Raw genomic sequence first — 26,898 nt, forward strand, 5'->3', positions numbered from 1 at the left:
AGATGGAAGGCAGGTGGATAAGGGTACAAAAGAAGACAAGATGGGTGGATGGCATCACCAACTTAATGGACCTGAGTTTGAGCAAACTCCAGGCAATAGTGAAGGACTGGGAACACTGGTGTGCTGCTGTCCATGGGGTTGCAAAGTGTTGGGCATGACTCAGCGACTGGATGACAATAACCTGTATCCATATGCTTTGGGAAATAAGATGTTGTGTTTTATTTTTCATGTGTTTTCATTCACTACAATGCATTTATGATACTGAAGAAAATGCACTTGATTGGTCCACTATTTATAGGATTAAACTTGGGAAAGAACCATCATCAGAATGGGTTCCAGGATTACTAATGTATAAGGGGCAGTTTGTCATTGCTTGAACTTGCATATATTAAACTTTAGAAAATAATAAAGGGCCAATAAGCTTATATCTTCAGAGAACCAGTTTTTCTGTAAAATTTTTGAAAGTTTTTCTTTAGTATACCAACTCCTATGCAAAATGTACATTGGGAAACTTGACTCAACCATAAAGATCCTTTTAACTTTTCTGTTTAAGTCACATTGGGAGAAATAGCTTCGCTTTTTGTGAGACTTCCATAATTAACCCCTAGGTGAGGTTTCTGGTGGATGTCCTGTGATGGGAATGGGGGACACTGAGATCTTTCTGTCCTGAGTTGACTCCACCATCTTTCTCAGTGAACATTCACTGGAAGGAGCTCTCCCCATCACCTGGCTGTACATGTAAGACACATAAGAAGTCCTGAGGATGTCAAAGTTAATGTCTAAGAGGCTTGTCTACTTCAGGAACAGTTTGCTTAGAAAAGTGTCATTCTTTCTGTATCCATAGGTACAACTTAAAGAATCCATTGAAGGTCTTCCTGCTAAAATGAATACCGAATTAGCAGAATCTGGCTTGAACTTGAGTGTTGGTCAGAAACAACTGGTGTGCCTTGCCAGGGCTCTTCTCAGGAAGAATCAGATATTGATTATTGACAAAGCCACATCAAACGTGGATCCAAGGTATGGAGCTGAGCCCCAGGAAATCTTGAACTGATTTGTAAATGTGGTAAATGGAAAACATTTAATGAATCTTCGAAATGTTTCTAAGTGCTCTTTTGGCCTCATGGATATCTGTTGATAATATTAATTCCAGAAAACAAAGGAAAAAACCAAGACATGTTATATGGTGTTAATGTTGTTTTGAGGCACAAGAAGAGAGCTGAATTCCTAAATCCAGCTCCTGATAGTTTCAAGCAATTTTGAGGGAAGACTAATTTTCCATATTTTATAAAAAATATTAAATTTCTAAGTAGACTTTTTATACTTAGTTTTTTAGGAACAAGACTATATGTTAAAGTATTGATTTTTAAAAACATTGTAAAAATATCATAGAATATTTTTAAGTCTTAAGTCTGCTTTTCCTGTCTTTACTGAACTAAATCAACTTCTTTGTTTCTAGAACTGATGAGTTAATACAAAAAAGAATTCGTGAGAGATTTGCCCAGTGCACTGTGCTGACCATTGCACACAGGTTGAGTACTGTTATTGACTGTGAACGGATAATGGTAAGACCCTCTCCATTTTAGCTGTTTCCATTTATGTTCAATTTTCAATATATCCTTCCATGTAAAATTTGATAGGAACGTCCATTAATTTTTCTCTTAGTTTTTTCTCTCATTCCTGAAAATTACTCAAGTACTTAACTATACTTTTAGAATGCACTATTAAATAATATATCCAATGATCTTATATTTTCATATTAAAAGTTTATTTGAATTGTCATTTTTTTATGATCACCAACCATTAAAATATTTCAAACCTAAGTTATAACTCCATATTTTAGTGGGGCAGAACACCACCATTTTCACTGTATCATAGAAATTTCAGCATTTTTGGATTCTCTTATCAAAAAATTTGGCTCTAATTTAGACTGCCAGGAGGTTGATGGCTAAAGTTGTAGAATTTCTCAGGAGTCCATGAGAAGAAAAAGCCTAGTGAGAAAAACAGTACTTTAACTGAAAGGATTTCATATAAGAAATGTATTACATATGGATTAGAGGGCTAGAAAAATGAAACACTGGGGTAATGATCTTAGAAAGCAGCTACCATATACTCGGACAGATCTCCAGACCTGAGAATTCAGAAGAGAGGCCCTAAAATATTGATGCTCAGACCTCCAAGGAGAGGTCACTGCCCGGTTGCTGGTCATATTTGTGAAGGGGCAGGATGGGGCTGGTTCTCCAGGTGCTAATAGCTGGAAGCTGGAGTCAGGTCCCAGTACCGAGGTGATGCTAGTAGCAGAATCAGGTAGCACATTAGCTATTTCCACCTTCAGTCTTCTTCTAGGGCCCCCTACTTGCAGGACTTAACAAAGGCCACCTGGCAAAAGAGTCTGAACTCTTGCAGTGACTTGCAGAGACCCAGCTTCTGCATCACAGATGAGAGTTTGGAAAGAAAGGCAAATCAGGGATGAGAGACTAACTAAACAACCAGCAAGTCTCTTACACAATATCTCTGTTCTGCACACATGGCAAGTTCCAGGCTTTGGTCTCTGGTTATCTGTCTAGTATATTCTTTCCAGGTTTGGTTGGCTCTTTCTTCCTTAGTAATTTAATATTTTCTTCCTTAGCTTTATTTCCTTCCTCTAACTATTACTTTTCTCTCTCTTTTTCATTTTATCTCTTTGCTTGTCCTTTCCCTCTGTTGTTTTCTCAGTTTCAATAAATGTTAGGATGTGGCTTTATAAAACAAGAAAAGCATTCCTCAAAGGAAAAACTTTGGCAGCAAATAATCTCAGGGAATGCAAGATACTTTAAGATATTTTGATGGTTCATACAAAACAAGTAATAATCACTAATGAGTGGTCAGTAATACCCACAGTTCCTTATGTCTAAGGATAATAGTACCATCTCTTTTGACTTCTTGGGCAGCTTCTGGAATATCACCTCCTATCCTACTTCACGTGCATTGTCAGATGGGATCATCAGTGGGACACTGAGAAGATACCAGGCTGTCAGCATTGAGGCAGTACCTGTAGCCTCACACCCCAAGCTGGATGTGCTCAGGAGTGAGCTCTGGGGAGGCAGATGAAAGGAGTGGGACATCCTGTTGTCTAGGCTCCAAGCAGTGTGTCTGGTCATGTGGACTAGATATCACAGTAGGAAGCAGGCTGTATCTGCAGACTTTCATGAAAGATGGGGTGACATTCAAGATTGCCCAACAGTGACTCTTAATTTCTAGAAATGTTTTGTGTCAGTCCTTCATTTTGTGTTCTTGAATGCTAATTGGAAAAGTAACCTTTTATTTCTAGTTTTTACCTGTCACTTTGTTGTTCTTACCTCTCAACACTGTATTTCAAAGGCTGTCCCCCAAAGCACCATTTTTCCATAATAAATAAATGATGCTGTGAAATGTACCTGTTTAAGCCCTTTGTCAGGCTTTAGACATAGCAGCAGAAAGATGGCTTGATCTCCAGCTCAGTTAAGGGTCTGTTCAATTAAATTCTTTGTTCCTAAATGTACCCTAAACATTTATTTTTGGTTTTTTGGTATTATAGCATTAATAACATTCATGGTAACAGATTCTTTTTATTATCTAATTCTTAGAAATACTGTCACCTTGGAATGTGTGGTTGGTTAGGGAAACTGAAGAGGCACAGAAATGGAGGACATGTCTCCTGATCAGTCCTAAACTGTTATCACTCAGCACCTGATCTGCAGATGTGAACATCTATATCCTCTGAACCAGTCAGCTTTGTTGCTATTATCAAAATATGCTCATTTTTTAAATGCTTTACTTATCAGTTTGTTGTTCAGTCATTCAGTTGTGTCTGACTCTTTGTGACCCTATGGACTGCAGCATGCCAGGCTTCCCTGTCCTTCACTATCTCCCAGAGCCTACTCAAACCCATGTCCATTGAGTCGGTGATGCCATCCAACCATCTCATCCTCTGTCATCCCCTTCTCCTCCTGCCCTCAATCTTTCCCATCATCAGGGTCTTTTCCAGTGAGTTGGCTCTTCACATCAGGTGGCCAAAGTATTGGGGCTTCAGCTTCACCATCAGTCCTTCCAGTGAATATACAGGGTTGATTTCCTTTGGGATTGACTGTTTGATCTCCTTGCTGTCCAGGGAACTCTCAAAAGTCTTCTCCATCACCATAATTCAAAAGCATCAATTCATTGGCTGGCACTCAGCCTTCTTTATGGTCCAAATCTCATATCTATACATGACTTCTGGAAAAATCATAGCTTTGACTATATAGGCCTTTGTCAGCAAAGCAATGTGTCTCCTTTTTAATACATTCTCTAGGTTTGTCATAACTTTTTTTTCCAAGGAATAAGCATCTTGGAATATCTTATCAATATCTCCTGGTAAATTTCTATAACCTCAATTTTTTCCCTCTTGGTCAATGTCTGTGAACAAATCTTTAAAGGACTTTTATGAAGCAATGTACAGCCAGTCCCTCCCCAACTTTCTAGTTTTGTCTCACTCTCTTCTGCCTCCTTCCTTTACAGCTAAAACCACACTGATGGTCTTTCAGTTCTCCAAATTCAATGTTCACTCTCTTAAAATGTGCTCTCTGTAGACTGTTGGCTTAGTCTAAGGTGCCTGCAGTGGATAATGGTGAGATGGTGGGACTTGGGGTAGATAAGGAAGTGGAGCCAAGTGGACTGTGTGATGGATTGAACATGGGATCTGAGGGCAGAGAGAGAAGTTGATGCTGGTTTCTGGGTGCAAAGACTGAGCATCTGGGTGAATGGGGAAGATGGAGGGAGAAGGGAAAGGCAAGGGTTCTGTTTGGAGTCTGTCATCATTGTGATTAATGACCTTGTTTCCAGAAAGGATCTTACCCTTCACTGTGGAGCTGCTCTTCCCACTCCTGTGTTGGGAAACCTTCAGTTTAAGGTTTCGTGGTTGAGGTCATCAGTGATGTCATGGGGAGGTCCCACCAGGAGATGTAAGCTTGGCCCTGTGTTTACATCTCAGTCTGAGCTGGTTGTAGTTGCTGACTCCTCTGGTAGGAATAACAGGATTAGACCTCAGGGCACCAAGAGACAGGCATCCCCCAGCTTCAGGGTTGCGGATTGTCCTCTGTGCTCCATTCACCCCAGGTGTAAAGCCTGTATGTTATTCTAGAGCTTCTAATTACCAGTTGGCTTTCAATGTAGTGAAAACATCACAAATAATGTTCTCTCTCAAACCTTCAATTTTTGAGGCAATCTCATTTTTATTGCTTGCTTTAGAACTATAGACATACCTTGTTTTATTGTGCTTCCCAGATACTGCATTTTTTACAAATTGAGAGCTTGTCATAAACCTGCATTGAGCAAGTCTATAGGCACCGTTTTTCCATCAGTATCTGCTTATTCCATGTCTCTATGTCACCTTTTGGTAATTCTCACAATATATCAGACATTTTCACTATCAGTGCTGTTGCTTTGGTGATCTGTAACATCAACAATCTTTGATATTACTACTGTGACTTACTGAAGTCTCTGATGATGGTTAATATTTTTTGGCAATGCCTTATTTTTAAGTTCTGTACTTTTTTTTTTTTTTCAGACATAATGCTATTGCACACATGCTTGGGTATAGTATAGTGTAAACATAACTTCTATATGCCCTGGAAAACCAGAAAATTCACATGACTCACTTTACTGCAGTATTCAGTGTATTCTGGTGTTCTGAAACTGAAGCTGCAATAGCTCAGAGGGATGCCTATACCAGTTCCTTTCTGGAAAGCAAGTGATTGTTTGTTCTTAAAGCTTTAAGGATATAAAGACAAGTCAGAGTCAATCTGCTACAAAGCGTGATGCTTCACAGGGAGGGCTGCTAGCCTGGGGGAGAGGCTTGGGGAAGTGACAGATGCTGATGAAGGGCATAACCAACAGTGCTGTCACCATAAAGTCCTGTCACTGCAAGTGTTAAGGTGTAATAATTACATATTGTTGTACTGATGAACACTTCGGCACAAAAATAGATGGATATTTTCTTTTATTCTGTTTTTTAAAATGAAGAGCCTAACTCATAAAAACATATATTTTGTTACAAAAAGGCAATAAATGTGCAAGGTACAAATAAGAAAATTTTTTTTAATCTCATAAAGGGAAGATTACAAAATACGCACCACCAGAAAGTAACAGTTCTATAGTGCTATAATATTATTTGGATAAAATTAGAACTATTAATAGTTTGGTAATTAGTCTTATGCAAAACAGAGTATTTCATCAGCAGAATTTTTATAGCAACAATATATTCTTAAAATCCCCCATGTCATTAATTAATTTTCTATAGCACAGTTTTAATAGCTGCCTAAAATTCCATCTTAGAGATCAAGTATAATTAATCTGAAACTTTGACATAATATGGGCTTCCCTGTAGTTTCAGACTGTTAAGAATCTGCCTGCAATGCAGGAGACCCAGGTTTGATCCCTGGATCAGGAAGATCCCCTGCAGAAGGGAAGGCTACCCACTCCAGTATTCTTGCCTGGAAAATTCCATGGACAGAGGAACCTAGCAGGCTACAGTCCATGGGGTCACAAAGAGTCGGACATGACTGAGCAACTAACACTTTCACTTTAGAGATTATATATTTTTTAAATTGTCACTTTTATTCAAAAATCTTGAAATGATTAGATGTATATGGTTTTGCTTAGTGTAAGTGAACAAGAGAAAAGGCTTGTTGGGAAACAACTGTGACCTAGTTAATAGCTTTGTGTATGTGTTGGCTCTCTGAAGGGATTTACCTAGTTTTGGTTCGTTAAACCATTTCAGAATTTTATTTTCCAAAGAAATTTTATGAATTTTAAGTATCTTAAAGATGTCATAACAGCATCTAAGTTATGATTAAGCATAAAAGTCATAACAGCAACTAAATTAATCATCCTCATTTGCTCCAAAATAGTGGAGTGAGACAGATAAATTAGAAATCCTTTTTCTCCTTATACTCACTTCTGTCTATATTAGAGGGTTCTTCCTATAGATTTTAGGATTAGCTGGGTGCTTGTGACCTGCTTTCTCTGCAGCCAATAGCACAGCTGTTGCCTCTAATTCCTGAACATTTCAGTCTTCATGTCACCTGAATCCTCCCTAGAACCATGAACAGAGAAGCATGTGACAATCTGCACTTGCATTAACAGTATTGTTGTCTGTGGTCAACATTTTCACTGTCTGCAGTTAGAGAATTCTTTGGAAATGAATGATGAAGAACCAAAACCAGGGACAGGAAACTCAGATTCCACCTCTTTTGTTTACAGTCAATCTTATGATTTTGTTTTCTGTTTCTTCCTCAACACAAATCTCTTCTCAGTAGAATTTTCCCCAGGGAAATCAAAACCAGAAACTGTTGTAACATCCCCACCTGGAAAGCACAAAACAGCTCATGTCTAACTAGACTTTTACTTAAATTCTGTTTTTCACCTTCATGGAACATTTCTTTCAGAAGCCTACATGGCTGTAATTAGAATATTTCAGAAGAGAAAACTCCTTCAAAAACTCCAAAAGATTTCACTCAAGTTTTCAAAGGAAAATAACTAATATGGATGTAGAAAGCACAGTTGGGAAGAAGAGATACTTTAAGAGGGGAGCGCTTATAAGCAAAGGCAGCAGATTTGGGAAAGTGACTATGGAAGTGACTATAACCCAGCCTTCATCACCCCCCTGGTGAGAAACTAATTTATTATTTAATGGTCTAGGAAAGGATTTTGAATTAATACTTGCCATGTTGCCCAGTCACTGAGAAAATCACGGGCACCCATTTTACCAATGAGGGACCCACTATGCAAGTTTGGACAACTGTCCCTTTGTCATCACCTGGCGACCAGAAACAGAGATATGACACAGACCTTCCCCTTGCAACTCTACTTGTCGCTAAGTGGAGGTCTATCTCTATTGTTGCCATCATTTCTTATAGGGCTTTAACTCCATCCTCTCCTGCCCCCCACCTCTCCAGGCACTCACCCACCTCTCCTTGCATTCCTCTTTTTCACTGATGGCATCTTGCCAATGAATGGATCAAGTTATCTTGCAGTGGGTCCATTTAATTTTTATGTCTAGACAGCTACCAGGAATATCTGCACATAAACAGGTTTGATAAACACATCTTCATTGAGCTTATGTAACTCACTTACTTGTCCAACATAATGTTTTTTTACTTAACCTACTAGAGCTTGATAAGTAATTCAAGGTTGGGGGTTCCTGGAGAGATCCTGGGGTTCAGGGATTATTATCACACCAATTTGAATGTGTGATTTAGTATATAGTTTAACTAGTGTTACAGCAAGGGTGGGGACATAGTGGAAAATGTTACAACGTTATTTTTATAAGGGATGTTAAAAATCTAAAACTATACCTATTTTTCTGAACACAAAGAGAATTTAGATTTGCTTTATGTTTATTTATTCTGAAATATCTAAAATGTTTGATCAAGCCAGTAAATATAAAGGCTAAGTTGGTAAAATTCTGTTTCCGGCCATTTTTCAGTCTATGTCCCATCTTAGCTCTTGAATCCCCTAATGTGAGTCTTGCCTTTTAGGTTTAATTAGATCCAGTTTATTTTTGCTTTTATTTCTTTGCTTTGGGAGACTGATATAAGAAAATATTGCTGCATTTTATGTCAAAGAGTTTTTTGCCTGTGTTTTCCTTTTTGTTTATAATGCCCAGTCTTATCTTAGGTCTTTAAACTATTTTGAGTTTATTTTTATGTGTGCTATGAGGGAGTTTTCTAATTTCATTCATTTCCAGGTATGAAGCTTTCCCAGTACTACCTAGCAAAGAGACTGTCTTTTGTTCAATATATACTCTTACCTAATCTTTCATAGATTAATTGAACATAGATATTTTGAAACCTGTGTTTTAAAACTGCAGTTTTTCTTCTTCAACTTCAGGAGGAGCAGTTATGTTCTATTATACTATGCTTAAGTAAAATTGCACATTCAGGGCATCTAAATTGGCATGCTCAATTGGCATACAGAAAATTAATTATGTAGATGAGACATTCAATTATTCTTGGACTCTTTTGAGATAGCTGCTCTTAACAATGATTCACAGTATAAATAAAAGATTAATAGAAATATGCCCTTTGTGAGACTTAAAAAATGTTTCCAATTAAATAAAAAGGATGAAGTTAACTGTAATACCTACGTGTGGAAAAAATAACTTGTGTCTTGTTTAGAGTTCCAGCATATTCTCTTCTTTTTAAAAAAAATAATTTTATTAATTTATTTTTGGCTGTTCTGGGTCTTTGACGCTGTGTGAGCTTTTCTCTAGTTGCGACAAATGTGCAGACTTCTCCTTGCAGAGGCTTCTGTTGTTGTGGAGCACAGGCTCTAGGCGCTCAGGCTTCAGTAGTTGTGACATGTGGGTTCAGTAGTTGTGGTGCATGAACTTATTTGCTCCACAGCATGTGGTGTCTTCTTGGATTAGGGATCAAACCTGTGACTCCTACATTGGCAGGCGGACTCTTTTACCATTGAGCCACCAGGTAAGCCCATAACACATATTCTCTTTAGATGCATTTACTTTAAATATGACCTAAATGAATAATTAAATTCCACTTAACATCAGAACCGGAGAAGGCAATGGCACCCCACTCCAGTACTCTTGCCTGGAAAATCCCATGGATGGAGGAGGCTGGTTGGCTGCAGTCCATGGGGTCGTGAAGAGTTGGACACGCCTGAGTGACTTCACTTTCACTTTTCACTTTCATGGTTTGGAGATGGAAATGGAATACCCACTCCAGTGTTCTTGCCTGGAAAATCCCAGGAATGGCAGAGCCTGGTGGGCTGCCATCTATGGGGTCGCACAGAGTCGGACAGGACTGAAGCGACTTAGCAGCAGCATCAGTAACATCAGAACTGTTTTTGTAGTTCTATTATTTGGATCAATTATTTCAGGTACTTTTTCCTCCTCCATAACCATTAACCAAGGCATAAGTAGAAAGGCAAACTTAAGAGCCCCTTCCTCTCCCTTTCAGTTTCCAATTAGCAGGTTTATTGATGAGCAATAAAAGGGGTGAAAGACAGGCAGCTTAACAAAGCAAGAGAAAGAAGCAAATGAAAGTAATTTGTGAAAACAGATTCAGGTCCTAGGCAGTTCAGGTTGGGCTGCTCTATGTGCTGTGCAGGCTGTGATTGCTTCAGTTTGGAGCTCAATTTCTTATGTGGTTTTATAGTCTTACCCAAAAGAAAACTGCATTTCTATAAATGCCTTCTGTGCAGAGCAATTCTGCAAAAGCTGCTTATATAACAGCTCTTTTTGCTAGCCTTCCACTCTCATAATAATAAACTACAACCACAGCCAACGTCAAGAAGCATCTTAACCTCTTGGACAAGGGATTCTGCCCCTCTTGTTGTTCAGTCGCTCAGTCTGTCAGTTTCCGACTCTTTGCAACCCCATGGACTGCAGCATTCCAGACTTCCCTGTCCTTCACTACTTACTGGAATTTGCTCAAACTCATGTCCATTGAATTGCTGATGTCATCCAACCGTCTCATCCTCTGTTGTCCCCTTGTCCTCCTGCCTTCAGTCTTTCCCAGCATCAGGGTCTTTTGCAGTGAGTCAGCTCTTCCCATTAGATGGCCAAAGTAATGGAGTTTCAGCCTCACATTTAGTCCGTCTAGTAGGGGCTGACGTTATCCAGGACCCTAAAGAAATTCCGGAAGCATTTACTTTTTCCCCCCGAAATATTGCTCAGATTGTCAAATCAACTTGATGATTAATTTGTTGTCAGTACATTGCCATGTGATTTGTATGGTGTCAACCTACTTTTTAGATAAATGCAGTCTGATTTTCTTGAATCAAGACATTTCCCAACTCTGTATATCTATAAATAGCCCTCAAAGCTCAGAGTCTGAGAGCTAAAAGCACTAACTAATGATAACAACCCCAAATGCCCTGGGCAGAATATAAAATGCTACAGACTGTTCAGTTCCAGTAATCATATTCTAAAATTTTCATTTTCTTCCTTTCCTATAACCATATAATAATGAAAGGTCGGGTTGGGCCATTGTCTACCTAGTAAAACAGAATAATCAAACCATTTAATTATCAGTCCTACCACCCAAATTCTCCCCGACCTGCCCCCTTTTGAAATATTGTCTGAGTTATGTTACTGGGGTATACTATGTGCTAATGGGTTTCTTTCTGCTGTTAACAGGTTTTGGATTCAGGAAGACAGAAAGAATATGATTGGACACATAATTTGTTGCGAGATAGAAACAGCTTATTTTACAAGATGGTGCAACAACTGGGCGAGGCGGAGGCTGCTGTCCTCACCAATAGGGCAACATAGGTGAGCCTGCTGCGGGGAGCTGTAATTAAAATTCGCCTCCAGGGTTCACTGTTCACAACATCTCCACCAAGGATCTGGGAATAAGCACTCTGTGCTCTTTTCAATTAGTAGCCACCAGAGAGGAAGTTTCATGACTGGGTCTTAACAACATGTGGCAGGTGGAAGGCAGGTCTGCTGAGAATCTGCAGCAGTGCTGGGAGTGGGGTTGGGATGTTGTGAACCCTTCTGTGTGCACACACATGTGCCTGAGACAGAGATTTTGGATTCAACTTTCCACATGTTTGGACTCTGAGTTGAGATTCTCATGGAGCACTGAACAACCTCATTTTGAAGACCTTTTACATTCATTCTGATTGGTGTTCAGCACATTTGTGATACAAGTTCTGTTGAGGAATATCCAGGAAATTTGAGAGTTTAAGGGGAAAAATCTTGAAATATTTTGATTCTAGGTAGATCTTCCAGAGAAAGGTGTAGGTCTCTTCTGTTTTGTAATCTGTAAAGAAAACTCTTACCTGAAATTATCACTTTCTCCCTAATTCTTTGTTGTTTAGAATTAGGTCCATTTGCCCCCCCCCCCCCCCCCAATGCTTCCTCTATATTCTAGAAGATGAAGTTTTCATCAGGACAAATCAAGAACTCACAATACCTTCACAGTGTAGTCTGAATGGTGCCCAAAGGTTTACAGAGCACTTTCTCAGAGATGAGGTGTGTGAGGCACTAAGCACTGTGTGTGGTGTGAGGAAGGGGCTCAGTGAGTAACATGCAGGTCACGTGGTATCTTTCTAACAGAGGTGTACTGGTAACCAAGGTCTGGTTTAAGAGGCTTAGCCATTGTCATGCAGCCAGCTGTAAGTCTTTCTGGGACCAGGTGGGAGTGGGATTGGGGTTGATGGGAAGATAGAGGAAGGGAAGGAAGGTCTGGTGTTCTTGCCCCTTAACATGCATGGCTCAGGGTGGGATGTGGCTTCCCCATCGAAAATTTATCTCTGGGTGTTAAATTATCTTTGTATGTCCCCTTCTTCATACTTTTCTGCCTTTCCCAGATTTTCACTTATAAACAGAATAAGATTATTTGTTATTTGTGTAATATTTAAAATGTCTTAAATAAAACATGCCCCAGTATCTTAAGTACTTGCATATTAAAGATTTATCTAAAATGTGGCCTGAGTTCATCACTGTCTCCTCTCAATCCTCTGTAGAAATGAGGAAATGCAGAGCAGGACCTTCCGCTGCTCATCGGGTAGACTTCCTGGGTCCCAGAGCTGGCTGAAGAGTTGGCAGAGCTAGAGTTCATGCTTAGGTTTAGGGAAAAGGAAGTCTGTATTCTGAACTTTTCATAAATACTTACATTGTGTGCAAATGTTAAGAAGCTGAACAAGGGACTCTGTAATTTTTTTATGCCTGAAATTCACAGAGTGCTTTGATCCACTAGAGTGTCTCCCATTCGGACCATCCCTCCTGAGACCTAGAGAGCCAGGAATCTCCCAAACTCTTTTGCTGTTTTGTCCTTAGGCATTTCACATCAAAAAGAGGTGTTCCCACCTGTATGTCAAAGTCTTCATTTTAAAACTATATTATCATGACATTGAGTAATGAGAAATAGAACACAATTTTAGATTGGTTCAGATAATAAGATAATAGGATTCAACCCTCTCTTTGTACAGGTAAGGAAACTAAGGTGCTTTAGAAGGAACGTGGCCCTATGTATGTAACTGGTGTTAAGCTAGTGCAGCAGACACAGAATTATAAATTTGTTCTTTCAGTAAATATTTTAAATCAAGTGTAACATACACACTGAAGCAGACATAGGTCACGGAATTAGAAATCTTGTGATTCCTGGCCTAGTAATCCTGCACCTACTCTAACAATATTAATGGTAAGTTACATTTGTGTAGTTCTTCATAATTTATTTTATATAGTTCTCTCATGTATGATTTCACTTACTCTCCTGATGGTCCATTTTTATCCCATGTCATGGATGAGGAGAGTGCGTTCAGAGTTCACTGAAGGTCACTGAGCTGGTCCAGGGAGCACAGAGCGGGAATTGCTGGGAGGCTGGGTGCTGTCCTAGGTACTGCACTCTGTGTTGAGCCTGAGAACACTGCTCCTGTCACCTGGTAGCCAAGGTTGGGCCAGTCACTGAAGTTCACAGGGTGACAGAAACTCACTCGTGGATTTCAGTCCTGCTACTGGCTCAGGTCTCCTCTACAGAAAGAAATACATTTCTTAATTCTCATCCCATCTTGACATTACTTCTGCATACTCTGCATCCTCTTAGGAGTATAAACTATCAGATTATCAGTTTTTTGAGTGTGCAAGAGTCAGATATCAATGCATTGTTCAGAGCTATAACATGGGGAGCATTAGCCTAAGTCATAAGGTTTTCACTAATAAAACAGAATTCATTCATCTGAAAAGAAAACCCAATATCTGGGAGAAGGTGCTTCCACATCACAGTTTGTTGAACTCGTAGCTCAGGTGAGCTTATCACTGTCTGACCGACCCTTTTGGATGATCCATGAAGTAGAGAAAGTACCTTTTAGATACATAAAGCTAGAGGGGGCTGTAGTTTGCAAGGGCTGCCATACAAAGACCAAAAAGAAGGAGACTTAAACAGCAGAAACATATATCCTCACAGCCCTAGAGGTTGGAAGTCAGAGGTCAAGGTGTCAGTAGGGTTGATTTCCTCTGGGGTCTCTCTCCTTGCCTTGTAGATACCATCTTCTATCTGTGACCTCACATGCTCTTCCCTCTGTGTGAGCCTGTGTCCTGGTCTCTTCTTATAAAAACTCTAGTCTGTTAGATTAGGACTCACTTGTATGATTTCATTTTAACTTTATTGCCTCTTTAAAGATGCTATCTCCAAATACAGTCAAATTCTGTTGTACTGGGGGGCTTAGGACTTCAACATGTAAAATTGGAAGAGGGTAACAGGCAAGAAGACCAGGGGGCTCCAAATGGAGGGAGTTGGTTGCAAGTATCAGACATTTTTTATCTCTCTCTTAAGCTGCAGGAGGAAACAAACTACTAGTGATATATTTTTTCCCCTTGTCTATACAAATTTATATCCACAGAAAAAGAAATGCAAAAAGGTGAAATGGGTGTCTGAGGAAGCCTAACAAATAGCTGAGAAAAGAAGAGAAGTTAAAGGCAAAGGGAAAAAGGAAAGATATACCCATTTGAATGCAGAGTTCCGAAGAATAGAAAAGAGAGATAAGAAAGCCTTCCTCAGTGATCAGTGCAAAGAAATAGAGGAAAACAATAGAATGGGAAAGACTAGAGATATCTTCAAGAAAATTAGAGATACCAAGGGAACATTTCATGCAAAGATGGGCTCAATAAAGGACAGAAATGGTATGGACCTAACAGAAGCAGATATATTAAGAAGAGGTGGCAAGAATACACAGAAGAACTATACAAAAAAGATATTCGACACCAAGATAATCATGATGGTGTGATCACTTACCTAGAGCCAGACATCCTAGAATGTAAAGTCAAGTGGGCCTTAGGAAGCATCACTAGGAACAAAGCTAGTGGAGGTGATAGAATTCCAGTTGAGCTAATTCAAATCCTAAAAGATGATGCTGTGAAAGTGCTGCACTCAATATGCCAGCAAATTTGGAAAACTCAGCAGTGGCCACAGGACTGGTAAATGTCAGTTTTCATTCAAATCCCAAAGAAAGGCAATGCCAAAGAATACTCTAACTTCCGCACAACAGTACTCATCTTACAGGCTAGCAAAGTAATGCTCAAAATTCTCCAAGCCGGGCTTCAACAGTATGTTAAACATGAACTCCCAGATGTTTAAGCAGCTGGATTTAGAAAAGGTGTAGGAACCAGAGATCAAATTGCCAACATCCGCTGGATCATCAAAAAAAGCAAGGAAGTTCCAGGAAAACATCTACTTCTGCTTTATTGACTATGCCAAAGCCTTTGACTCTGTGGATTACAACAAACTGTGGAAAATCCTTCAAGTGATGGGAATACCAGACCACCTTATCTGCCTCCTGAGAAATCTATATGCAGGTCAGGAAGCAGCAGTGAAAACTGGACATGAAACAACAGGCTGGTTCCAAATCAGGAAAGGAGTACATCAAAGCTGTATATTGCCACCCTGCTTATTTAACTTATATGCAGAATATGTCGTGAGAAACCCTGGGTGGATGAAGCACAAGCTGGGATCAAGATTGCTGGGAGAAATATCAATAACTTCAGATATGCAGATGACACCAGCCTTATGGCAGAAAGTGAAGAACTAAAGAGCCTCTTGATGAAAGTGAATGAGGAGAGCTAAAAAGTTGGCTTAAAGCTCAACATTCAGAAAACTAAGATCATGGCCTTTGGTCCCATCACTTCATGGCAAATAGATGGGGAAACAGTGGAAATAATGATAGGCTTTATGTTTTTGGGCTCCAAAATCACTGCAGATAGTGACTGCAGCCATGAAATTAAAAGACACTTTGCTCCTTGGAAGAAAAGTTATGACCAACCTAGACAGCACATTAAAAAGCAAAGACATTGCTTTGACAACAAAGGTCCATCTAGTCAAAGCTATGGTTTTTCCAGTAATCATTTATGGATGTGAGAAATGGACAATAAAGAAAGCTGAGCACTGAAGAATTGATGCTTTTGAACTGTGGTGTTGGAGAAGACTCTTGAGAGTCTCTTGGACAGCAAGGAGATCAAATCAGTCAATCCTAAAGGAAATCAGTCCTGAATATTCATTGGAAGGACTGATGCTGAAGGTGAAACTCCAATATTTTGGCCTCCTGATGCGAAGAACTGACCCATTTGAAAACTCCCTGATGCTGGGCATTATTGAAGGCAGGAGGAGAAGGGGATGGCAGAGGATAAGAGATGGTTGGATGGCATCAGTGACTCAATGGACATGAGTTTGAGTAAGCTCTGGGAGTTGGTGGTGGACAGGGAACCCTGGCATACTGTAGTCCATGGGGATGCAGAGTAGGATAGGACTGAGCGACTGAACTGAACTGATACAAATTTAAAAAGAGGTTTCTTTTAAAATTCTGTGTTGTCATAAGGATACCTGGTTCCACCTGAACTTAACTTTCTCAAACCTTGAGCTAACCAAAGCATTTTTCTTACGGAAATGTTTGTCTTAAACTATGCAAATGAACTATGTATTTACCCTAGACTCTGTCTTCAAGTGGGTTCCCCCTAAGACTCAGAATTGACATGACAAACCAGTATGTTTTACTCATACAAATGTTCTCATAAGCTATGTCAATGAGACTGTATTTGCTTAGAAACCTGCCTTTCTTCAAGATTCATGTCAATCATTTTATGGCCAGGGACAACTCACCTTGTGCCAATGTTATCTCAAAATTCACATTGTTTGTGAGGGGCCTGGTGCCAGTCTCTGAGTTCTGAGACATTTCCTTTCTCTAATTAGCAGACTGCTAGTAGCTATATGGATCTTCCCTGTAGCTCAGACGGTAAAGAATCTGCCTGCAATGCAGGAGACCTGGGTTAGATCCCTGGGTTGGAAAGATTCTCTGGAAAAGGGAATGACAATCCACTCCAGTATTCTTGCCTGGAGAATCCCTTGGACAGAGAAGCCTGGCAAGCCATAGTCCATGTGGTCGCAAAGAGCCAGACACAACTGACTGACTAACACTGCTACTACTAGTAGCTATATAACATCCACCTAAAGACTAGCAGGGGGGCACTCTTTCTGTCCCCTTCTGATGTCTATGTCAGAAGCTTTCTCTATCTCTTTTTTTTTATACTTTAAAAAAACTTTATTACACAAAATCTCTGAATGATTAAGCCTCGTCACTAGCCCCAGATTGAATTCTTCTCTTCTGGATGCCAAGAATCTCAGTGTCTTTCATGATTCAGCAACAGCCTTTCAGAAGGGACACAGTTCAGCTCCAAGAATAAATACCTATCATCCATTCTGTTCTGTGATGAAGCAGATCTGGTTGAGGTTTTTTGAAGTTTCTTTGTTCCCAGAGTGTAACAGAGGTGTCATTTTGTCTATTCATGACATCACCTAATACAGCCCAGAAGTTATAAAATTCTCATATCCTAGCTCCAGGAGCCTGGATATTCCATTTGAATAGATGGAAGAGGCACTTAGCATCCACATGGCCTTGTGTCCCCCAAGGTCTCTGAGCCTCAGGTCCTCACCTGTGTGTAGAGCAAGATTACAGCCGTGCTAGCTTCTTCACACTTATCACAGGGATCAGATGAGAGAGCACATGCTTAAGTGCTTGAAGAATATAGAGCATTTTACGGTATAAAAGTGGGGTCATTTTGTTAAAGGCTGTAGGTAGAAACCTTGCCTCCCAATAATAAAACAAATAAACCCATAGTTCTTCTAGGTTGCTTTAGAGACTGTAAATCAGGGGTCCCCAACTGCTGAAGATCCTTTGCAGTATTCAGGTATTTCAGACCATGAACCAAAGTCCTTTTCAGTTAAAAGTTGCTAAAAATAATATTTTCTTTATAAAAAAATTGTATTGAGAAGGGTTATAGAGAAAGGAACCAGATGATTTTGGAAAGAATATTAAGCAGTAGAAAATGAAATTAATTTTCCTTTGTTCCTTTAACTGTTTTTAGTTTCACCAAAAGAGTACATAAATCTATAATCACAAAATATGTCTAGCTTAATAAAATGGAAGAGGGTGATGATATGCAATTAACCAACCGCGCCCCACCCCTCCGCCTGACTCCAACCAAAGGCTTTATTTTTAAATTCCATTACAACAGAAATAGCCTCAGATTTCAGCCAGTGGGCCCAAGCATTCTTGGAGGGTTTATTTTTCTCCTTAAGTGACATTTAAATATATAGCATTTCATATGCAGAGTAGGTTATGTTAGCAACAAGAGAATAAGAAAGTGTACTTACTATGAAGGTGGGTGTCCTAGTGCTTTTATGTTCATTTTTTTAGTTCATTCCATCTCATGATAACTTTGTTTACAGCACCCAGAAATGCACTTGCGGTCAGGTTTTATGAAAGAGATCTGGGATCATATGAGTCGGACACGACTGAGCAACTAAACTAAACTGAACTGAAGCAACCCGGTTTGTGAAAGGAGTCAGCCTCTGATAGATGATACATTTTCTGTTTTAAAAACTCAAATGAAACTTTCACATTCTTCTTTGAGGATACAGAGTTACACTTGAAGTAGTTTTTTTGGCCAAACATGTTTAGAGATAAGGCTTCACAAGCCCTGACATTATTTTATTTTGTTATGGGCACTGTAAAGAACCGAGATACAATATAGCTACTAAAAACTGATGATTGTGGAACTTGACAGCACTTCATTTCCTCTGTGTTCTGAGTATACACTGAGAAGACCTGTATCTCTTCCAGTTCAGCTAGAATTTGGTAGAATTCAAGAGCTCAAAGGTCTGGCACAGATCTGTCCTATTATTGGGTATCATCTTACATTTTAGAGAAGTCTCTTGGTTGAGTCATTGTTAGCACTTTTGATTCTCTTTTCATTCTTGGCACCCACTATCCACAGATCACATCTCTACAGGCTCTATAACTGCTTTGCCACATAAATTAAACACCAGGATATTTCATACATATATGCCAGTGTTTCAGTGCCTGTCAATCAGAGTTTATCAAATATAAAGATAACAACCTGATACTAACATCCAAATTTGTTGTGCTCCTTGTATGTATGAAAATGACAAACCCTGTTCAGATACTAGATTTCCTATCCTCTTTGTTACTGTCTTTAATTTATTTCAGGGAATAAAATGATTTTTCTTATCAATTTATTGTAGTGATAAAGCATATCTGTGAATTAGAATGATCAGAAATCTAGGAGATCTACAGGTTATTTGGCATTACGTCCAGACCCACTGGGGGTTTTAATGGGGCTGCTTCCTCCATAGAATAAATACAGCCCTGGTTTTCTTTTTTTTTTTTCTTTAATTTTATTTTATTTTTAAACTTTACATAATTGTATTAGTTTTGCCAAATATCAAAATGAATCCGCCACAGGTATACATGTGTTCCCCATCCTGAACCCTCCTCCCTCCTCCCTCCCCATACCATCCTTCTGGGTAGTCCCAGTGCACTAGCCCCAAGCATCCAGTATGGTGCATCGAACCTGGACTGGCATCTCATTTCATACATGATATTTTACATGTTTCAATACCATTCTAGTGATATGATTGCTTCACATGAAGAAGGAAACCTAGAAATCTGTTGCCTTAGGAGGAGGACTTTAAAACTTTTAAACATGTTGTTTTTGTCTTTTTCTCCCTCAGGTGTACTACAAAAGGATAGCAAAATATTACTCACAGTGACCATGAGGTTATGAATGTTTCCAGTGGACAGTCCTCAGCCTTCACAATTTTTGAGTCAACACTGTGATTCTACCATGAGTTCATGTCTATTCCAAAGGCTTTTTTCCAATAGGTTTTGCACTGCATAAACTATATTCTACTTGTTTTACACCAGCAACACATATTTACACATTACAAAATGTGAGTTCTCCAACTTCACTCAATGATTTCAAGCTCTTGAAAAAGGATTTATTATGTTTACTTAAATGTTATATTACTTTCTTTCTTATCCAAATTAGAGGTGCAGGCCACCAATAATAGCCGTCTCCCAGGTTTTGTGTCTTGAAAGACTCCAGAGCCAAACTCATTTTCTAAGTTTTGAGACAAAGTTGTCACAGGTGTTTTTTTGTTTGTTTGTTTGTTTGTTTTTTTACTGTTTCCAGAATTACATATTACTTTCCAGTTATATCAGGGATTCTGTTTACTTGAAGACTGTGTGAAGTTGCTGTTTTGTGTCACCACTTCCTTTAACATGACTAGGATCCATTTTTCCACCAAAAGCCCTCTGGTTAAAATACTATAGAGAAAACTGATAGGAAAACATACAATATACTATAGTTTAAGTGAAAGAAAGTGAAAGTGAAAGAAAGTGAAAGTGAAGTCCTCAGTTGTGTCTGACTCTTTGCAACCCCATGGACTGTAGCCCACCAGGCTCCTCTGTCCATGGGATTCTCCAGGCAAGAATACTGGAGTGGGTTGCCATGCCCTCCTCCAGGGGATCTTCCCAACCCAGGGATCGAACCCAGGTATCCTGCATTGCAGGCAGACGCTTTACCCCCTGAGCCACCAGGGAAGCCCTGGTTCAAGCCTAGTTTAAGTAACAAAAAAAATTTAAAAAAAGTAGATATATGGTTAAATACTGAAGGACAATATTATATGTTCTAAAAGAGAAGGAAGAGAAAATATGCTTTCTCAAAATAGGAGCCCTTCTAAGGGATTTGCTAATGAAGGACAGACATGTGCTAGACTGTCTTCTAGATAGAGGATTTTAGTTTTTTTTTTTTTTTTTTTACATTACAAATGATGGTAAAGTATATATAACATAAAATTTACCATATAATCATTTTTAGTCACATAATCCAGTGGCATTAATCACATTCACAGTGTTGTGTAGCCACATTGTCTGGGTAACTTTTGGTAATTATGTTTTTTCCTATTCAGTGTGTTATTTTGCAGAGTCATTTTGATAACTTATTTCCTGTGAGTTTTTCTTGATTGGCATAAATTTATTCACAATATCTTATATGTTTAATATCTGCAGCATCTCTAACTGTGTTCTTTTGGCTTTCTAGTTTTCTTTTAGCCTTCTTTTTTATAAATAATCTTGCATACCTTTTTCCTGTTTTCAAAGAATCAACTTTCTCCTTGATTGATACTCTCTTTTTTCCCCAGTTCACCATATCATTCTTTCCTTCAACTTTTCGTTAACTTTGAGGTTTTTCTTCTAAATTCTTAAATTGAAAAGCGATTACTAACACCATTATTTTTCTAATATAAATATATAAAGCTGACTTTTCCCCTAAGATCCACTTTAGCTGCAACCTGCAAGTTTTGGTACTCAACACCATTGATAGCCATAGTATTATGTATTTTCTAATTCCTAATTTAATTCATTAACTATATCTTTTACCCATGAGTTATTCATAAGTATAATGTTCTCTAAATTTTAAATTCGAATGGATATTTTTAATTAGATTCAGCCATGTGGAACTGCTAACATTCAGTCTTTTTTATAAGTGATAAAGTGGCAGTTTCATATGGTTCAGCATATAGTTGTCTTTTGTTATTAACACATAACTTAATTTAATTTGGTCAGACAACATTAGATTGTGAATTTTAAACCATAGGTAACCACATTCACACAAAAGGTCCTTGTGTCTACCATTTTGTGTTTTATTGGGGGGTTTTAAAATGTTATAAATACATGTGTAACCAGTAATTTTCAATAAAAATCCTCCCCAAATACTGGAATGTTTTCTGATATGTGTTGCAGGCTGGTTCTCTGGGATGCACACTTGGATGGAGTTTAGTGCTGGGATGTGTATCAGGGGTGCCCTTGGGGTCAACACTGTAGAATCAGGAGGGAAGAAACAGGATAAGGCAGAGGAAAGGATCAAGCTGGATCACTGGCCAGACGACCTGAGCTGACCCCATGGGGTTCTGGAATGAAGATGGCCCTTCGGGGTTGTCCTGACACACCCAATGACCAGGCCTTTATACCTCAACCCGGATGGATCATTGCACATAGGCTGCCCCCAGAGGGGCTGGTGGTTTAAGGTTGCCCACTGGCAGCACTTACAGCTGTTGGACAATGAGTCCCTGAAGGGAGATCAGGACAGCACATCTCCATGTCTCCCCTGGGCATGTATCACAGCTCCAGAGGTAGGTGATGAGGGTGTACTGTGGGGGAGACACTTGATGACTGATGTTTAAGGCAAAATGATGACTCAGTGATTCTCCTGAATACCCTCTGGTCTAAAAAATAGAGGAGAAGGTCCATGTAGGGGAGATATCCTCATTCTCCCAGGTCAGCCCAGTTGTCACCGCTTCTAGGAAGTCATGTTATGATCAGTAGTCATCCTAAGTAACTCGGACTTATGTATTACCCTGAGCACCTCTCGTGTTAAACTGAACCATACTAGGTTAGTGTCCTGTGTCACCATCTTGAGAGACTTTATTTTTAAACAAGGGGCCTGTTCTTTATGTTGTGCATGTAGCCTGCCCTGAGTGTGAGTGTTCACACGTAGTCTTTTTCTCACTAAACTAAATGAGAAAAAGACTTGAAACTGTGCCCTGTTCACTGATTATGGCTTCCAGCAGAGTGTCTATGCACAGAGGGTGCTCAGTAAATGTTTGTGGAATGAACAAATGATTGCTGAGAGCCAACCTTCCTTCTCAACTTTATAACTTTGAGATATTAAGAGGTAGCCTGGGATAACAGAAAGCCCTGGTTTTGGAGTCAGCCACACTGATCTGTCCTTTCTCTACTACTCACTAGCACTGTGGGTGTGGGAAAGCAGTAACCAGCCAAGGAGCCAGGACATTAGAATGGCACCATCCTTGACAAAGTAGGCTCTGGACATCCTACAGCCACGTAGTCTTAGTTGAGATGCTCAGTTAAGCATCTCAACCTCTGAATCTCAGCTTCTTTGTCTGGAAAATGAACAGTTCCTGCTCTTGAACCATTGCTTTGGTTGGGATGATGGATGGACTAAGAGCATCTAAAGACACAAGGTGCAGTCATTGACCTCGGAGATTCTTATCACCAGGAGAGGAGAACAGAATGGGTATGGATGAGGGAGGTTTGTGGAATGTAGAAGGTGTATTTGAGGAGGTCCTCATCTGATGGCCTAAACCAAACTGTTCTTCCTTCACATGTAGTTAAAATGGCACAAGCATACAGGGAGGAGCACAAGCTCTGGAGTCAGGGGCAAATACTGGCTCTTCTGGGCACTGACTGGGTTTGGATTCAAGTTCTGCTACCTGGTGAGTGTGGGCTGTTAAGGTTGGAAAGCCCACTGTGCTTCATAGTCTTTGTCTGAAAGGTGAGGTGGGAATAGCCTTCTTGATTCTCAGAAGGCTGCTGCAAAGATTAACTATGACAGTGATACTCACAGTGAGGACTGTGCACTACTACCAGTCCATGACCTGTTTGTAGCCTGGTTAGAAGTAAGTACAGGAATTTCAAGAAAGCTAGAAACTCAAAACCATCTGTATTGCTGTGATATCCACCCTCATGATGGGTGGGATCCTGAACACCCTGGGGGCCAGTGTGAGGGTTGCACTATGGGGTGGAGGGGCACGTGGCTGAGCTGCACACTAGCTGTGCACAGTGGGTCATTGATTAGGTCTCAATGGACTGAAAATGTAAAATTAGATAAAACTGTTATTTAATACCAGACAGGTAAGAAACAATGCTAGATATGTTCAATGCTTTTGAATAATGCTGTATATATGATGAGCTGTCAATCAGTACTACCCTCTCTAGCACTATCCTCTTTATTAATTCTTACCATCATATTTAACTTAAAATTAGAGCACACAGGCTTTCAATAGGCCCTACAATACATTATCAATATGTTCAGTTCAGTTCAGTCACTCTGTCGTGTCCAATTTTTTGTGACCCTATGATCCGCAGCATGTCAGGCCTCTCAGTCCATCACCAACTCCCAGAGTTTACTCAAACCCATGTCCATTGAGTCAGTGATGCCCTACAACCATATCATCCCCTGTCGTCCCCACCTCCTCCTGCCTTCAATATTTCCCAGCATCAGGGTCTCTGCAAATGAGTCATCTCTTCTCATCAAGCATTGGAGTTTCAGCTTCAACATCAGTCCTTCCAAAAAACACCCAGGACTGATCTCCTTTAGGATGGACTGATTTTATCTCCTTGCAGTCCAAGGGACTCTCAAGAGTCTTCTCCAACACCACAGTTCAAAAACATCAATTCTTTGGTGCTCAGCCTTCTTTCTAGTCCAACTCTCACATCCATACATGACTACTGGGAAAACCATAGCCTTGACTATATGGACCTTTGTTGACAAAGTAATGTCTCTGCTTTTTAATATGCTGTCTAGGTTGGTCATAACTTACCTTCCAAGGAGTAAGTGTCTTTTAATTTCATGGCTGCAATCACCATCTGCAGTGATTTTGGAGCCCCCAAAAATAAAGTCAGCCACTGCTTCCACTGTTTCCCCATCTATTTGCCATGAAGTGATGGAACTGGATGCCATGATCTTCATTTTCTGAATGTTGAGATTTAAGCCAACTTTTTCACTCTCTCAGTTTCATCAAAAGTCTCTTTAGTTCTTCTTCATTTTCTGCCATAAGGATAGTGTCATCTGCAGATCTGAGGTTATTGATATTTCTCCAGGCAATCTTGATTCCAGCTTGTGCTTCCTCCAGCCCAGCATTTCTCATGATGTACTCTGCATATAAGTTAAATAAGCTTGGTGACAATATACAGCCTTGACGTGCTCCTTTTCCTATTTGGAACCAGTCTGTTGTTCCATGTCCAGCTCTAACTGTTGCTTCCTGACCTGCATACAGGTTTGTCAAGAGGTAGGTCACGTGGTCTGGTATTCCCATATCCTTCAGAATTTTCCACAGTTTATTGTGGTCCACACAGTCAAAGGCTTTGGCATAGTCAATAAAGCAGAAATAGTTTTGCTTTGTTTTGTTTTGTTTTCTGGGGCTCTCTTGCTTTTTCGATGATCCAGAGGATGTTGGCAATTTGATCTCTGGTTCCTCTGCCTTTTCTAAAACCAGCTTGAACATCAGGAAGTTCACGGTTCACATGTTGCTGAAGCCTGGCTTGGAGAATTTTGAGCATTATTTTTCTACCCTGTGAGATGAGTACAATTGTGCAGTTGTTTGAGCATTCTTTGGCATTGCCTTTCTTTGGGATTGGAATGAAAACTAACCTTTTCCAGTCCTGTGGCCACTGCTGAGTTTTCCAAATTTGCTGACGTAACAGCATCGTCTTTTAGGATTTGAAATAGCTCAGCTGGAATCCCATCATCTCCACTAGCTTTGTTCATAGTGATGCTTCCTAAGGTCCACTTGACTTCACATTCCAGGGTGTCTGGCTCTAGATGAGTGTTAGTGATTACACCTTTGTGATTATCTGGGTTGTGAAGATATTTTTTGTATAGTTCTTCTGTGTATTCTTGCCACCTCTTTTTAATATCTTCTGTTTCTGTTAGGTCCATACCGTTTTTGTTCTTTATTGCACCCGTCTTTGCATGAAATTTTCCCTTGGTATCTCTAATTTTCTTGAAGAAATCTCTAGTCTTTCCCATTCTATTGTTTTCCTCTATTTCTTTTCATTGATCGCTGAGGAAGGGTTTCTTATCTCTCCTTGCTATTCTTTGGAACTCGGCATTCAAATGGGTATATCTTTCCTTTTCTCCTTTGCTTTTCACTTCTCTTCATTTCACAGCTATTTGTAAGGCCTCCTGAGACATCCATTTTGCTTTTTTGCATTTCTTTTTCTTTGGGTTGGTTTTGATTCCTGTCTCCTGTACAGTGTCATGGACCTCCGTCCATAGTTCATCAGGCACTCTGTCTATCAGATCTAATCCCTTAAATCTATTTCTCACTTCCACTCTATAGTCATAAGGGATTTGATTTAAGTCATACCTGAATGGTCTAGTGGTTCTCCCCACTTTCTTCAATTTAAGTCTAAATTTGGCAATAAGGAGTTCTTGATCTGAGCCACAGTCAGCTCCCAGTCTTGTTTTTGCTGACTGTATAGAGCTTCTCTATCTTTGGCTGCAAATAATAGTAAAGCATCTGTCTACGATGTGAGAGACTTGGGTTTGATCCCTGAGTAGGGAAGATCCGCTGGAGAAGGAAATGGCAACCCACTCCAGTACTATTGCCTGGAAAATCCCATGGACAGAGGAGCCTAGTAGGCTACAGTCCATCGGGATGCAAAGAGTTGGACACGACTGAGCGACTTCACGTTCACATTCAATATAATCAATCTGATTTCCATGTTGACCATCTGGTGATGTCCATGTGTAGAGTCTTCTCTTGTGCTGTTGGAAGAGGGTGTTTGCTATGACCAGTGTGTTCTCTTGGCAAAATTCTACTACACTTTGCTCTGCTTCATTCTGTACTTCAAGGCCAAATCTGCCTGTTACTTATTCCAGGTGTTTCTTGACTTCCTACTTTTGCATTCAGTCCCCTATAATGAAAAGGACATCTTTTTTGGGTGTTAGTTCTAAAAGGTCTTGTAGGTCTTCAAAGAACCATTCAACTTCAGCTTCTTCAGTGTTACTGGTTGGGGCATAGACTTGGATTACTGTGATATTGAATGGTTGCCTAGGAAACAAACAGAGATTCCTCTGTCGTTTTTGAGATTGCATCCAAGTACTGCATTTCAGACTATTTTGTTGACCACGATGCCTATTCCATTTCTTCTAAGGGATTCCTGCCCACAGTAGTAGATATAATGGTCATCTGAGTTAAATTCATCCTTTCCAGTCCATTTTAGTTCTCTGAGTTCTAGAATGTCAACGTTCACTCTTGCCATCTCTTGTTTGACCACTTCCAATTTGCCTTGAATCATGGAACTGACATTCCATGTTCCTATGCAATATTGCTCTTTACAGCATCAGACCTTGCTTCTATCAGCAGTCACATCCACAGCTGGGTATTCTTTTTGCTTTGGCTCCATCCCTTCATTCTTTCTGGAGTTATTTCTCCACTGATCTCCAGTAGCATATTGGGCACCTACTAACCTGGGGAGTTTCTCTTTCAGTATCCTATCATT

The 26,898-nt window shown here is 39.8% G+C and overlaps 1 protein-coding gene across 1 annotated transcript in view; it reads left to right on the plus strand.

The window, feature by feature from the left end:
- Positions 1-21,584, plus strand: part of LOC139176097 (ATP-binding cassette sub-family C member 4-like) — a 163,553-nt gene extending 141,969 nt beyond the window's left edge. Inside the window, exons 26-29 of the mRNA XM_070799963.1 lie at positions 845-1,017; positions 1,457-1,562; positions 11,153-11,287; positions 19,542-21,584. Coding sequence (XP_070656064.1) covers positions 845-1,017; positions 1,457-1,562; positions 11,153-11,287 — 414 coding nt within the window. The 3' untranslated portion in view covers positions 19,542-21,584. The remainder of the gene's footprint in view (positions 1-844; positions 1,018-1,456; positions 1,563-11,152; positions 11,288-19,541) is intronic.
- Positions 21,585-26,898: the final 5,314 nt, after the last annotated feature.

This window comes from Bos indicus, chromosome 12 (genome assembly GCF_029378745.1).
Source record: "Bos indicus isolate NIAB-ARS_2022 breed Sahiwal x Tharparkar chromosome 12, NIAB-ARS_B.indTharparkar_mat_pri_1.0, whole genome shotgun sequence".
In the NCBI taxonomy this organism is placed as follows: Eukaryota; Metazoa; Chordata; class Mammalia; order Artiodactyla; family Bovidae; genus Bos; species Bos indicus.